General features: G+C 33.7%; 2 protein-coding genes and 1 long non-coding RNA gene across 3 annotated transcripts; 1 reads left to right on the top strand and 2 right to left on the bottom strand.

The window, feature by feature from the left end:
• On the top strand, window positions 264-899 carry LOC104760552 (mitochondrial import receptor subunit TOM9-2-like). Its single transcript, XM_010483489.2, has one exon. It carries the CDS (start codon window positions 364-366, stop codon window positions 667-669), a length of 306 nt encoding a protein of 101 aa, XP_010481791.1. The 5' UTR covers window positions 264-363; the 3' UTR covers window positions 670-899.
• LOC104760550 (cysteine-rich repeat secretory protein 56-like) lies at window positions 2,484-4,339 on the bottom strand. The gene is made up of 2 exons (XM_010483487.2): window positions 3,255-4,339; window positions 2,484-2,832 (listed from the first exon to the last, which is right to left on the bottom strand). Exons 1-2 carry the CDS (start codon window positions 4,048-4,050, stop codon window positions 2,690-2,692), a joined length of 939 nt encoding a protein of 312 aa, XP_010481789.1. The 5' UTR covers window positions 4,051-4,339; the 3' UTR covers window positions 2,484-2,689.
• LOC104760549 lies at window positions 6,578-7,105 on the bottom strand. The gene is made up of 2 exons (XR_762965.1): window positions 7,027-7,105; window positions 6,578-6,795 (listed from the first exon to the last, which is right to left on the bottom strand). It is a non-coding gene; the product is annotated as an uncharacterized LOC104760549 (long non-coding RNA).

The following is an 11,906-nucleotide window of genomic DNA, read 5'->3' as shown; positions in this document are numbered from 1 at the left end:
TAGGAAAAATAAACCACATTGATGACTACTTCAATGTCGTTTGGTTCAGTTTGGGTTTTGTAGATAGATATTGTTTGGTTTTTTGGTTCAGTTTGGATAACCCGAATAGGATAATTTTCATTATCCATTTGGATTGTATGATCATTCGGTTTGGTTTCAAAACCGGATTTTTCAGATCGATTTTCGGATTTTGAGTTTTATGGGCCAACTAATTCATTGGGCTTAATTGCCCAATCATGGTAACCAAAAAGTCATCTCTTCAGAGAAGGAAAGAAACCCTCGCCACAAACTCTCTGGTTGTGAACCTCCTGAGATTTAGCGATTCAGAAAACCACAAACACTCTCTTCTTTTATATCAAATCGATGGCGGCGAAGAGAATCGGAGCCGGTAAATCTGGCGGAGGAGAACCAAACATCTTAGCTAAGATTTCAAACTCCGAGATCGTGTCTCAAGGAAGACGCGCAGTTGGAGATGCCGTCGGAGTATCGAAGAAACTGCTCTGGAGCACCGGAAAAGCCGCGTGGATCGCTGGTACAACTTTTCTCATCCTTGCCGTTCCACTGATCATTGAGATGGATCGTGAAGTACAGCTCAACGAACTTGAGCTTCAGCAGGCTAGTCTCCTCGGAGCTCCACCATCTCCAATGCAAATGCAAAGGGGATTGTAAGAAATCCCTATTTACGAATTTAGGGTACTCTGTTTTTTACTCTGTTTTGTTTTCTGTTGTTTTGGTGGATTCATAAAGTTTGGTGCTTTTTTNTTTTTTTTTTTTTTTTTTTTCTGTTGTTTGTTGTTATCATCTTCAGATTTGATTGTCATCATCATCTATGTATTTTAGTACTCTTTGTCTTGTTTTACGTTTCTATTGCAATAAAAATAGGATCTTGAGGCACTGAAGTTGAAGCTTTTTACTAGTTCTCTTAGCTTCTTATAGCGTATTCAATACTCTAGAGTTCTCAAATTTGTTGATAAGTTAGTTAAATTTAGCATCTTTAGGCAATGAAGTTGAAGCTTTTTTTGGCTCTCTTAGCTTGTCATATCGTATTCAATGCTCTAGAGTTCTGAAACTTGTTGATAAGTTAGTTAAATTAAGCATCTTTAGGCAGTGAAGTTGAAGCTTTTTTTTTTAGCTTATGGAATCCTCGCGTAGAGTTCTGAAACTAGTTGATATGGTTTATTTTTAACTTTGATTAAATGGTGTAACATCTATAGGCAATGAAGATGTTTTGGAAGAAGTTGTTAAATGGTGTAATATCTTTGTTCATGGTACTTGAGCTATTTTGGTAGGAGTTAGTTGACTATAGCAGCTTTAGGCAATGAAGTTGAAGCTTTTAACTTATCTTAGCTTCGAAGTATGTTCAATGCTCTAGAGTTCTGATTCTTGTTAGTATAGTTGAATTTCACTTTCGTAGAATTGCTTAATCTTTAAATAGACTATCCAAAATCCTTAGTGATGGTCTTCTTCTTTGTTAAGGGTACTTGAAGTATGGAGTTTGAGTTTTATACAAGTCTGGGATAGTTCCTAATTGCCAAGTATATTTGTTCATTAAGGGGTTTAAGGTGAAAGTTTTGTGTCAGATTCTTTCTTACTTCAGATTTAAGGTGAAAAAGTTATGTTAGACTGACTCTTAGTTCAGAGATCTTTGTAAGATGATGTATGTCTTGTGTCCTCTCTTGGTTTGGGAAATCATGTTCAAAAATATCTATATTCCAAAAAGTGGTGGTAGAACAGATTATCAGCTCTCAAACTTATTTTTCTTTTAAAGAGGCCTAAGCATATATTGAAATCAGTCAGGTTTTGCAGTACAGAATGGTTTTTACCATAGTTGTGACATATTTTGTTGAATACTAGTATGGCAATCACTTTACATGGCAAAGATATGATTTTATAGATGTAGTGAAATGTATAGTCGGATACAATGAATCTCACTTAACTCCAAAGCTTCCAAAGTGTGATATGCCACCAATAAAGCTTTACTCTTTCTTAACGAAAACGACTGAAACAAGATTTGTTGAGAAATTGAGTAGTCACACGTACACTTGTATTGCTTCACAAAAAAAAAACTGCTTTAACTTCGTGTTGAGTATTTCTCTTTTTCATCAATTTTGCTACTTTGATGTTTCATTTTACTTTTATTTTTCCATTGTGGGTATGCTTTCTTTTTTCTAATCTCATTTTTATCATTAGAAATGGAACAAAACGTACTAGTCAGTAAGTTGAGCAATCTCTTTCATCCTTCAATGGTTAATTAAATAAAATGGCACACGATTTGAAAGAGAAATTAGATAAGTGACAAAGACAACAAAAATAAATGAAAAAACCCAACCCTTGCATCTTAACAAAAAAAACTAAACTATAATCCGAAATCATAAACCTTTATTTTAATGTAAATAATTTAGAACTAGATATATACATATATAATTAAAAAACATTGATTTTGAAAAAATGCTTGGTTAACTAATTGATAAAAAATCCAAAATTGTCCAGAAATATATATAAATGAATGTTATGTGCATTGATATTTTCTTGATTTCCATGTAACTTTTTGTAATGCAAACAATCTTAAATCAGTATAATAGTTGAATATACAGTTTGGAAAAGCTTATCTATTCATTTTTCTAATTAACCTTATAAAAATTTTGTTGATTGTTTTTATTGGGGTTAATGAGTAAAAAAAAAAAAAAAATCAGTAAGCATCATATTTAGTAGTCTTCTTCTTCTTCATGGCAGATCTCAAAACCAACAAACAAACAATGACAAACCCTAAAACAAAAACTCCTCCCACCGCCAAAGCTATCGTCCTTTCTGTGTGTTGTCTCTTCTCTCCACCTACACCCACACACAATCAATCACCCATTAATGGCCATTCCCTTATAATTCACACACAAATTTTTTAAGTCTTCCTCACTCACATCACATGTAACCAGAATGATGTGTCAACATTCTAAAATTTGATAATATCTCTTCTTTTCTATAAAGTAAATATTTCCCCACTGTCCTTATATTTCTTTGTTTTGTCTTAATATCTTCCACTAGTTTTATGTTTTCGTCCTGCCCCCATTAACTTTTGTCTAATCTACTTGACAATGAAACTACATGCTATAAGATAACATTCTTCTACGAGTTTCATGTGTATGTGTAACTATCACCTAATTATTATGATTTAAATACTATAATGCTACACTCACTAAATAGTAATACAATAGAAGCACAAAACTAAAACTAGGATTGGATTAGTAAGTTTTGTTTACCTGAGAGTGGTTCTATGTTTGGAACACCCTGACCCTGAGAGTAGTAACTATAGCTAACGAAGCACTTGTGAAGATAAACTTGTCCAGAGTTGGACTCACCACACTCACTCTTTGCTTTCTCAAACCCATCTTTCACACATTCACCACAATCTGAATTTCCCAAACTACCCTCACACTGTCCCAACACGTACACCGACTCATACTGCCCCGCGTAAAACCCTCCTCCTCCGCCGCCGCCACCGGTACCACTGACTCCACCTGTTTTCACACCGTTCTCCGCCATATCAAAAGCTGTATCTCTCTTCCCGGAGAACCCAGGATCACCGCTCTGTTTTTTCCCGCAGAGACGGAACAACATCTCAGTACCGGAAGTCTGTGGGAACCCCGAGATTTCGTACCGGATATAACACCCGGCGAGCTGAACACGAGCCGCCACCACCACATTACCGTCGTCTCCGCCGCCTCCGCAGAGTTTAGAGACGAGTTTAGGGATTTTAGATACGCAATCTGAGCACTGAGGAGCGTGGAGATCGCCGCGGCACTGAAAAACACCGATCACGGCGGTGGCGTTATCAGTTCCGGAGGTTGTGGACGCGAAAGAGCTCTGTGCTGACTGAGAAACCAAAGAAGCGAACAAGTTTTTGAGATTCTGAGAGAAAACACCAGTTGGGTCTGGGTACCTCTGGTTTGCACAACCTTTAAAGATGAGATTTTTATAATCACCATGATCACCGGAGATTGCAGAGAATGGTAAGAAGAACCAAAAGATGAAGACTTGATGTATTATTAGTTTCATAACTGAGAGAGACAGAAACAGAGAGAGGTTTCAAAATTTTATGTTTCTTGATTAGTAGTTTCTGCATAAAGTTTGTGTTTATATTATGTGTCTGGAAATTATAAAAAGTTTTGCCGTTTTTGTTTTATTTTTGTCGTTTTGAGGGTTTAAAGACAAAAATATGTAATGGGAATGAAGGAGATGAGAGCTGGTTTTGTCGTGTGAAACCATGGAAAATTAAAGGAGTATATACTTTTCTTCGGAATCTTGCTTCAAGGTTAAGATAAAAGAAAGAAACTTTCAGACGACAAGTGTTTTTTGTTTTCTTTAATAGTAGTAGTACTTATTGATTTGTTTTGGGACAGATTATGTAATACAGTTTAAAAAAAAAATGATTACTGTTACCCTTTTTTTTTTTTTGAAATTTTAGTCAATAACCTTAGTTATGAAGCATCCAACATTAAAAATCAGTTTAATTTAGCAGTAAGCTTAATTTATGCAACCGAGTGAGCATAAAGCTTAATTATGAAGCATCCAACATTAAAAATCTTGTATTGATTTATTTCAGTTCTTTAGTCAAACCCTTTAATTATACAAGAATAGTATATTTTAAACTTTTAAAATGTTTTAAATAATGTTATTGATATATTTAAACTTTATTAAAATTAAAAACATTATGAACATTTGATTTAAATTTATTAAATGTTTAAATTATCTTGGACCGGGTTATATAGCATGCCGGATTTGAATTGATACTAATATATATTCAGTATCATTAACTAATGTTGTATCATTATTTTATTATTTTGTTAACACCATGGATTTAATTTGATTCAATTAGGATGATGTAAAAAGTGGGGCATTTGCAAAAATATTATTTTTCAATATTTTTGCAAAAATACTTTATCTTGTTGTCCATTTTCAAAAGTAACTTTATTCTATATACAAAAAAATTAAATTTTAAACCCTAAACTCTAAATACTAAATTCTACCTCCTAAAAATACCCTAAATGTAAAATAGAGAACCCAAACCTGGAAAAAAAATCTTAAAGTTAATTTAAAACATTGTAATTGTGTAAAACTGAAAAAATATGAAAATGGCCAAAAAATTAGGTATTTTTGAGGGTATCTAAGGGTATTTTCTAACAATTTCTCTAAATAATTATCCCTGGATTAAATCCTAATACTTTTTAAAAAATTAGAAAAAATCCAGAATGCTAGGATTTTGGGAAGGAAAATTAAATACTTTAATAGCATGTGATACTTTATAATGAATGCCGTATTTGTTTGGCTAAAAAAAGCCAAGATAAGGAATATATAATCACGAAAGTGCTATCAATTTTAAGTAGTTTGAACGCTTTTAAATATAATATATATCTATATTAATATTTTTGAAATAGATTTTGTGTTCTACTTATACTAATTGAAAATTTACAAACTTAACCCCTAAAATATTGCACAGAAAACAATAAGTAATATATGGCAAAAATGGAAACTAAATATATCAACCAATTATAAAAATTACATATTCCTTTACCAAAATAAAATATTACTCTTTCTCTCTGTCTTTCACAAATTATATTAGTTAGCATCATATCAAAATTATATTAATTATAATTACATATATATATATATATATATATATATCCTAAACAATAATTTATACTGTAAAATTGAAAACAAAACTTGGCCGAACGGGTCATGATCGATATTGACATAATTTCTATGTATGATGACTTGAATATAACTTTTAATCTTTTATATCTCTAAATATACAATTATATACTAAATTACACACGTATCACAAATTAAATATTGAAAAAACTAAAATCTAATTCATACAGTTTTATTAATATTAAATTAAAAACTATAAGAAACTAAATCATTATATGTAAAAATTTAAAATTTTTTTTGCAATGTACCACCAGTTCAAATTACTAAATTACACATGTATCATAGGCAAAATTTAAAAATAATAACTTGAAATCATATACTTTTAATATGAAATATTAAAATATAAAGATTAAATTCTTAAATATAAAAATGAAAAATTATCTTGTGGTATACAGCAGTTTAAATTACTTAACTACATATTTACTGCGGGTTAAATTTTAAAAACAAGAAACATTTAAATCTTATAATTTTAATATCAAAATAAAAAATCTATAAAATCTAAATTATTACATAAGGAGGAATGATAGGCGTCATAGAAACCAATCTTCTACGGTGGAGAAACTTGTTAAACTAATCGACAAAAAAAATCGCAAGCGGCTAAGCACTATCAGAAATGGAGAGATGACATCATTCAGACATGATTTGCTGCAAGGTTCTATTAAGATTATAGCATATTATTTCGAAAAATATTTTAAGAAAGGCTTTGATTTTAAAATGTAAAGAAGTTTATTTTTTTTTGAATATAATTTTAATATTAAATTAAAAAAAATTACTTTTTGGTGTACTGCGCATTAAATCCTAGAATATAATTGATACACTTTCGTGATGTTTGTATATATTTTTGTCTGCGTATGCATAATTTTATGTATTTTACAACGTACTTTATTTCCGTACTCGTGCCAGCATCGTCTACGTCGTCCTTAGAAGATACCGGCATCAATTTGGAAGAACGATGAAGCGGGCCGATGAGGACAATCTGAGTTGTATAGGCTCGGGGATTCGCTTTACGAATTGCCTTTGGCACTCTATAAATGCAAGGTACTGGTACTGGAGATCCCATCTTCGATAAGTTACGACCTTTTTTTTTTCTTCCTGCATCAAAGTTTTTTTTTTTTTTTTTGTTAAACGCATCAAAGTTTTGTTAGATATGAAATACAATCATACCATACAATTACAAACTAAAGAGAAAATGGAAATCAATTATATCATATAAAACATAATGCGTTGCATAATAGATAAATTTTACAAAAATATGATTATAATTATCATCGTAGTTCTTGTCATGTAAAATATGAAAGACATAATTAAGGAAGAAGAGCTAACTGTTAAGAGTGACGAGCTATGGAACGAGGATTTAAGTCTCTTATAAAATCGTTCACGATTTCTCGTACTTAGATTTACAGCAGAAAGAAGAGGGGTCTTATATAACATTGAGAAAAATTGGCAGCGAGGAAGACGATCCTATTCTATGAATAAGTGGTGCAACTTGTGATTATGAAATTGGTGGTAAGCGAAATTACCCTCCAATTACCAGTTTATGCAAAAACAAACTTTCGTACAACAACATAATTACAAACAACCTATCATATAATAAACTTGTGCAAGTAGTTTATTACAATATTAAGGGAATGACATACTGTCAAACCCAACGATATACGATACAAACATTGTTAATATATATAGTAGATACTTTGACTAAGTAAAATTATATGCATGGTATATATATTCTATATAATTCCCTAGTTACATTTATAATAAGTTTTAACAACAATACAAAATTTAGAAAACACTCCACGTTCAGTCCTGCATCCAAATATAATATAAAATCACTTTACTTGATTAGGGGTCCGAAGGATTGACATTTTACTAATATATAATTTATATATGTGGAAGATGTTCAAATGGTTAGGGGTCGACCATAATAATATGCGTAAGCAAGATGTACTTACAAAGCCTACTAATCAATCGTAGAAGAGAAATTTCGAGAAATAGCTTATTTTTTTCAACAAAAAATTAGTTCATATGAGTTAATTTTGAAATAGATTTCCCGCAACCAACTATTTTAATAAGCTTTTTGTTTACCAATGATCTAGTTGAAACAATACTTTACTGTCCATACGATGGGGGAGTATGACCGAATCTGTTCCATTAGATTCAAATTTCTATAGTACCTATTTTTGAAAACTCTGGTGAACAGTAAGTCTGGAGACTCAATCAGCCGCCATATTTGTTTTGCCAACAAAGCCGAAGTAAAATTATCGACATTATGGAAAGCCAAATCGCCAACTGTTTACTAAAACATAATTTCTCACACGCGAGCCAATGCATACCCTCTATCTGGCCATTTGTACTCCACCAAAAATTCGCCACTGCACTAGTAAGTTTGGATGTGATTGTTTTCGGTAGCCGAAAACAGGACATCACAAATGTTGGGACAGCAGTTGCAACATACTTAATCATAACCTCTTTTCCCTCTTTTGAAAGTAATTTTTTCCGACCAACCATTTGTCCGACCCTGTAGCCTGTCCTGAACAAAAGAAAAAACTTTTGTTTTAGACCCACCTAAACTCTCAGGTAAACCTAGATATGAACTATACCGCCCAAATTTGTTATCCAAGAACACCCTGCATCTCCGTCCTTGTGACCGCATTAACTGTATGACCAAACTGAATAGTAGATTTAGGAAAATTAATTTGCTGTCCTGAAACAGCCTCATACTTTCTTAAGATATAAAAATTAACCTTACATTGTTCCTTATCGACCTTACAGAAAAACAGACTATCATTCGCAAACAACAAATGCGTAATTGGCGGACATTTGTTTGCTACCTTAGTCCATGTAATCAGCTTATCCATCTCCGCTTTCCAAATATTTGCAATTAACACTTCCGTACATAAGATGAAGAAATAAGAAGATAAAGGATTCCCCTCACTTAATCCCCTCTCTGGGAATATCAATCCATTTAGATGACCATCCAAAAGAACTTTATACTCAATCAAAGTAACACAAAAGATAATCCACTGATCCATTTTTTCGCGAACCCCATTCTTCGTAGTAATTCTCTAACAAAAATCCACTCCATACTATCATATGCCTTACTCATATCTGATTTAATCGCCATAAATTTCCCTTTGCAGGACAGATTCGTCTGTAACCCATGAAACATCTCCTGCACAATCAAGATATTATCTAAGATCAACTGGCTTGGAACGAAAGCCGATTGAGTAAACGGTGCAACTTGTGATTATGAAATTGGTGGTAAGCAAAATTACCCTCCAATTACCAGTTTATGCAAAAACAAACTTTTGTACAACAACAAAATTACAAACAACCTTTCATATAATAAACTTGTGCAAGTAGTTGATTACAATATTAAGGGAATGACATACTGTCAAACCCAACGATATACGATACAAACATTGTTAATATATATAGTAGATACTTTGACTAAGTAAATGTATATGCATGGTATATATATTCTATAAAATTCCTTAGTTACATTTATAATAAGTTTTAACAAAATACAAAATTTAGAAAACACTCCACGTTCAGTCCTGCATCCAAATATAATATAAATCACTTTACTTGATTAGGGGTCCGAAGGATTGACATTTTACTAATATATATAATTTATATATGTGGAAGATGTTCAAATGGTTAGGGGTCGACCCTAATAATACGCGTAAGCAAGATGTAGTATATTTCAGTCAATTAAATTATCAATCCACAATCGACATTAATCAATTCACTAAGAATACACAAAGTTGCTTAATCTATTCTTAATAGGAATTGGTTTGTTGTAACAATCTTAACTAGCAAAACAAATTAAAGAAAAGAAACAGAACATAACTAACAACAAACTTTAAATCAAAATTAAACAAGTGAATGTTGGGCAACGTAATTGACTTGGGAGATAGCTAACCAATCCTAGATGTCTAGACAACAATCAAGAACAATCCTACGGCTAAGAACACTAATGCAAATCAATCCATTTCCATGGTAGAGATTCCTATACTAATCAAGTGATAATCAACTTTTTCCAAAGGCAATCACAAAGCTAGCATGCATTAAGAACAAGTCTTAATACCACTAAACACCCTAATCATCAATTTCCATTGGCTATGAGTGCAAAGCCCTTGAATAGTTTGGTTCAGGAATTTCATCAAACACCTTCTGGGCAATGGAAATCCTAATGTCTAGATTCAAGCTTGATCAAGGCTTTCCAGCATTATTAATACTAAACAAGATATGAAACACATAAATAAGGCTCTAGACATCAAAGATCAATCATCTATCTCCCTAATCTACCTAGCCCAAAGTTCTAATGATCTACTCCCTCATCATCATGATCACACAAAGGAAAGAGTTTGGTCTTTGTGAAATCATAATCAGAGATTATAGATTAAGAGATTTGAAAAAAAAATTGCTATTAAAAACTTAGAAGTACTCAATCATTCAACAAACCAAGGGTAAACAATCTTAAAAACTCTCAATGGCTGCCAAACAAGAGATAAACAAAAGATAAACCAAAAATAAGAGATAAGAGATAAGTCTCCCCTTAATAGGGTTAGAGTATTTATAGCAAAATAAAAGGGAGCCGGGTCAACCCAGTTCAAACCGGGTCAAACCCGGATCAAAACTAAAACAAGTGTGGTGATGGTCTCACACGACCATGCTTTGACCGATTGAGATGGCCGATTGGGATGGCCGGGCACACTTTGGCCGATGGTGGTGGCCGCTGGTGTAAACGGTGTTTTCTCTTCTTGAGCTCCATCGGCCATGGCTTGGCCGATTGATGAGGTCGCGTGGCTCCAACGGTCATGGCTTGGCCGATTGAGCTTGGCCGCTGCTGTAAACGATCTTTCTCTTACTGAACTCCATCGGCCAGCTCTTGACCGATTGGGATGGCCGCTGGTCTTCACTCGGCCACCGTTTGGCCGCTGCTCTTGGCCGCGTGTGGCTCCTGTCTTCACTCTGGCTGTATATACGTTCACTCAAACAGGTATAACTCTTTACACGCACATCTGATTGGCCTGAAATCACCTCCATTGCAAAGCTTACTCAATTTCCAATAACTTAGATGAAGAACTCTGGAGCTAAATCCCAAAGAAAGGTCTTCATACGAGTCGATCTTTGAGGGACTGCAAACTGGTTCCGAATCATCAATCATCTTGTGTGCATCCAAATGTGTGTCTTCCATTATATTGCTAATTATTGACTTATTTGGCTCCAAAGCACACTTTCCTTGTACATCTCTACTCCATCATCTGAGATAACAAACTTGATGCAAAATGCAACCTAAACAACCTAAATGCTTATGAATATGCACAAAACAATGAAGAATTAAGCTCTAAAATTACATAAAAACACAAGATATCAATGTACTTACAAAGCGTACTAATCGTATAAGAGAAATTTGGAGAAATATCTTATTTTTTTCAACAAAAAATTAACCATTAGTGTGCTGATTTGTTTCATTTAGGATTTATAAATATTCAAGATTAAGTTATGTTACTAATTGCTCCACCACTGTCAAGTTCTTGTTTTGGTTGGTAGTTTGAGTTTCAGGTGTGCACTCGAGCAAGCACTCGATCGTGTGCCCTTTATCTCAGTGATCGAGTACCAGTCAATCAATCAGCCAATCGACCAAGTAGCTAGAGCCTGCACTCGATCGTGTGTCAGTTCGAGCAGGTGGTCGAGTTAGTTGATGCAGACAAGATCAAAGGGAAATCAGAATTTAGAGAAGTACATTGATCACATCAATCGCCTACCGAGGGACTTGAAACAGCAGAAAACCAGGATCCTTCAAGAACAGGAACAACAATTGCTGACGGATCCACCAATGCACAAGAACCAAAGGCCAAGGCAGATTGGAGCAGGAGATGCCCCTAATACACATACACGGAGAGCTGGCATAGTACCTCCTACAGTGGCCAACAATAATTTCGAAATCAAAAGTGGCTTAATCAGTATGATCCCGTCCAATAAGTTTCATGGACTGCTAACGGAGGACCCATTGGATCATCTGGATGAATTTGACAGGCTTTGTGGCCTTACAAAGATAAATGGTGTGAGTGAGGACAACTTCAAGTTAAGGTTATTTCCATTCTCTCTAGGAGACAAAGCTCAACTTTGGGAGAAGACACTTCCAACAGGAGCCATAACCACATGTGATGGATGCAAGAAAGCCTTCTTAGCCAAAT

This window comes from Camelina sativa, chromosome 18 (genome assembly GCF_000633955.1).
Source record: "Camelina sativa cultivar DH55 chromosome 18, Cs, whole genome shotgun sequence".
Lineage (NCBI taxonomy): Eukaryota > Viridiplantae > Streptophyta > Magnoliopsida > Brassicales > Brassicaceae > Camelina > Camelina sativa.
Note: the sequence above shows the minus strand (reverse complement) of the source record. Positions and strands in the feature narration are given on the sequence as shown.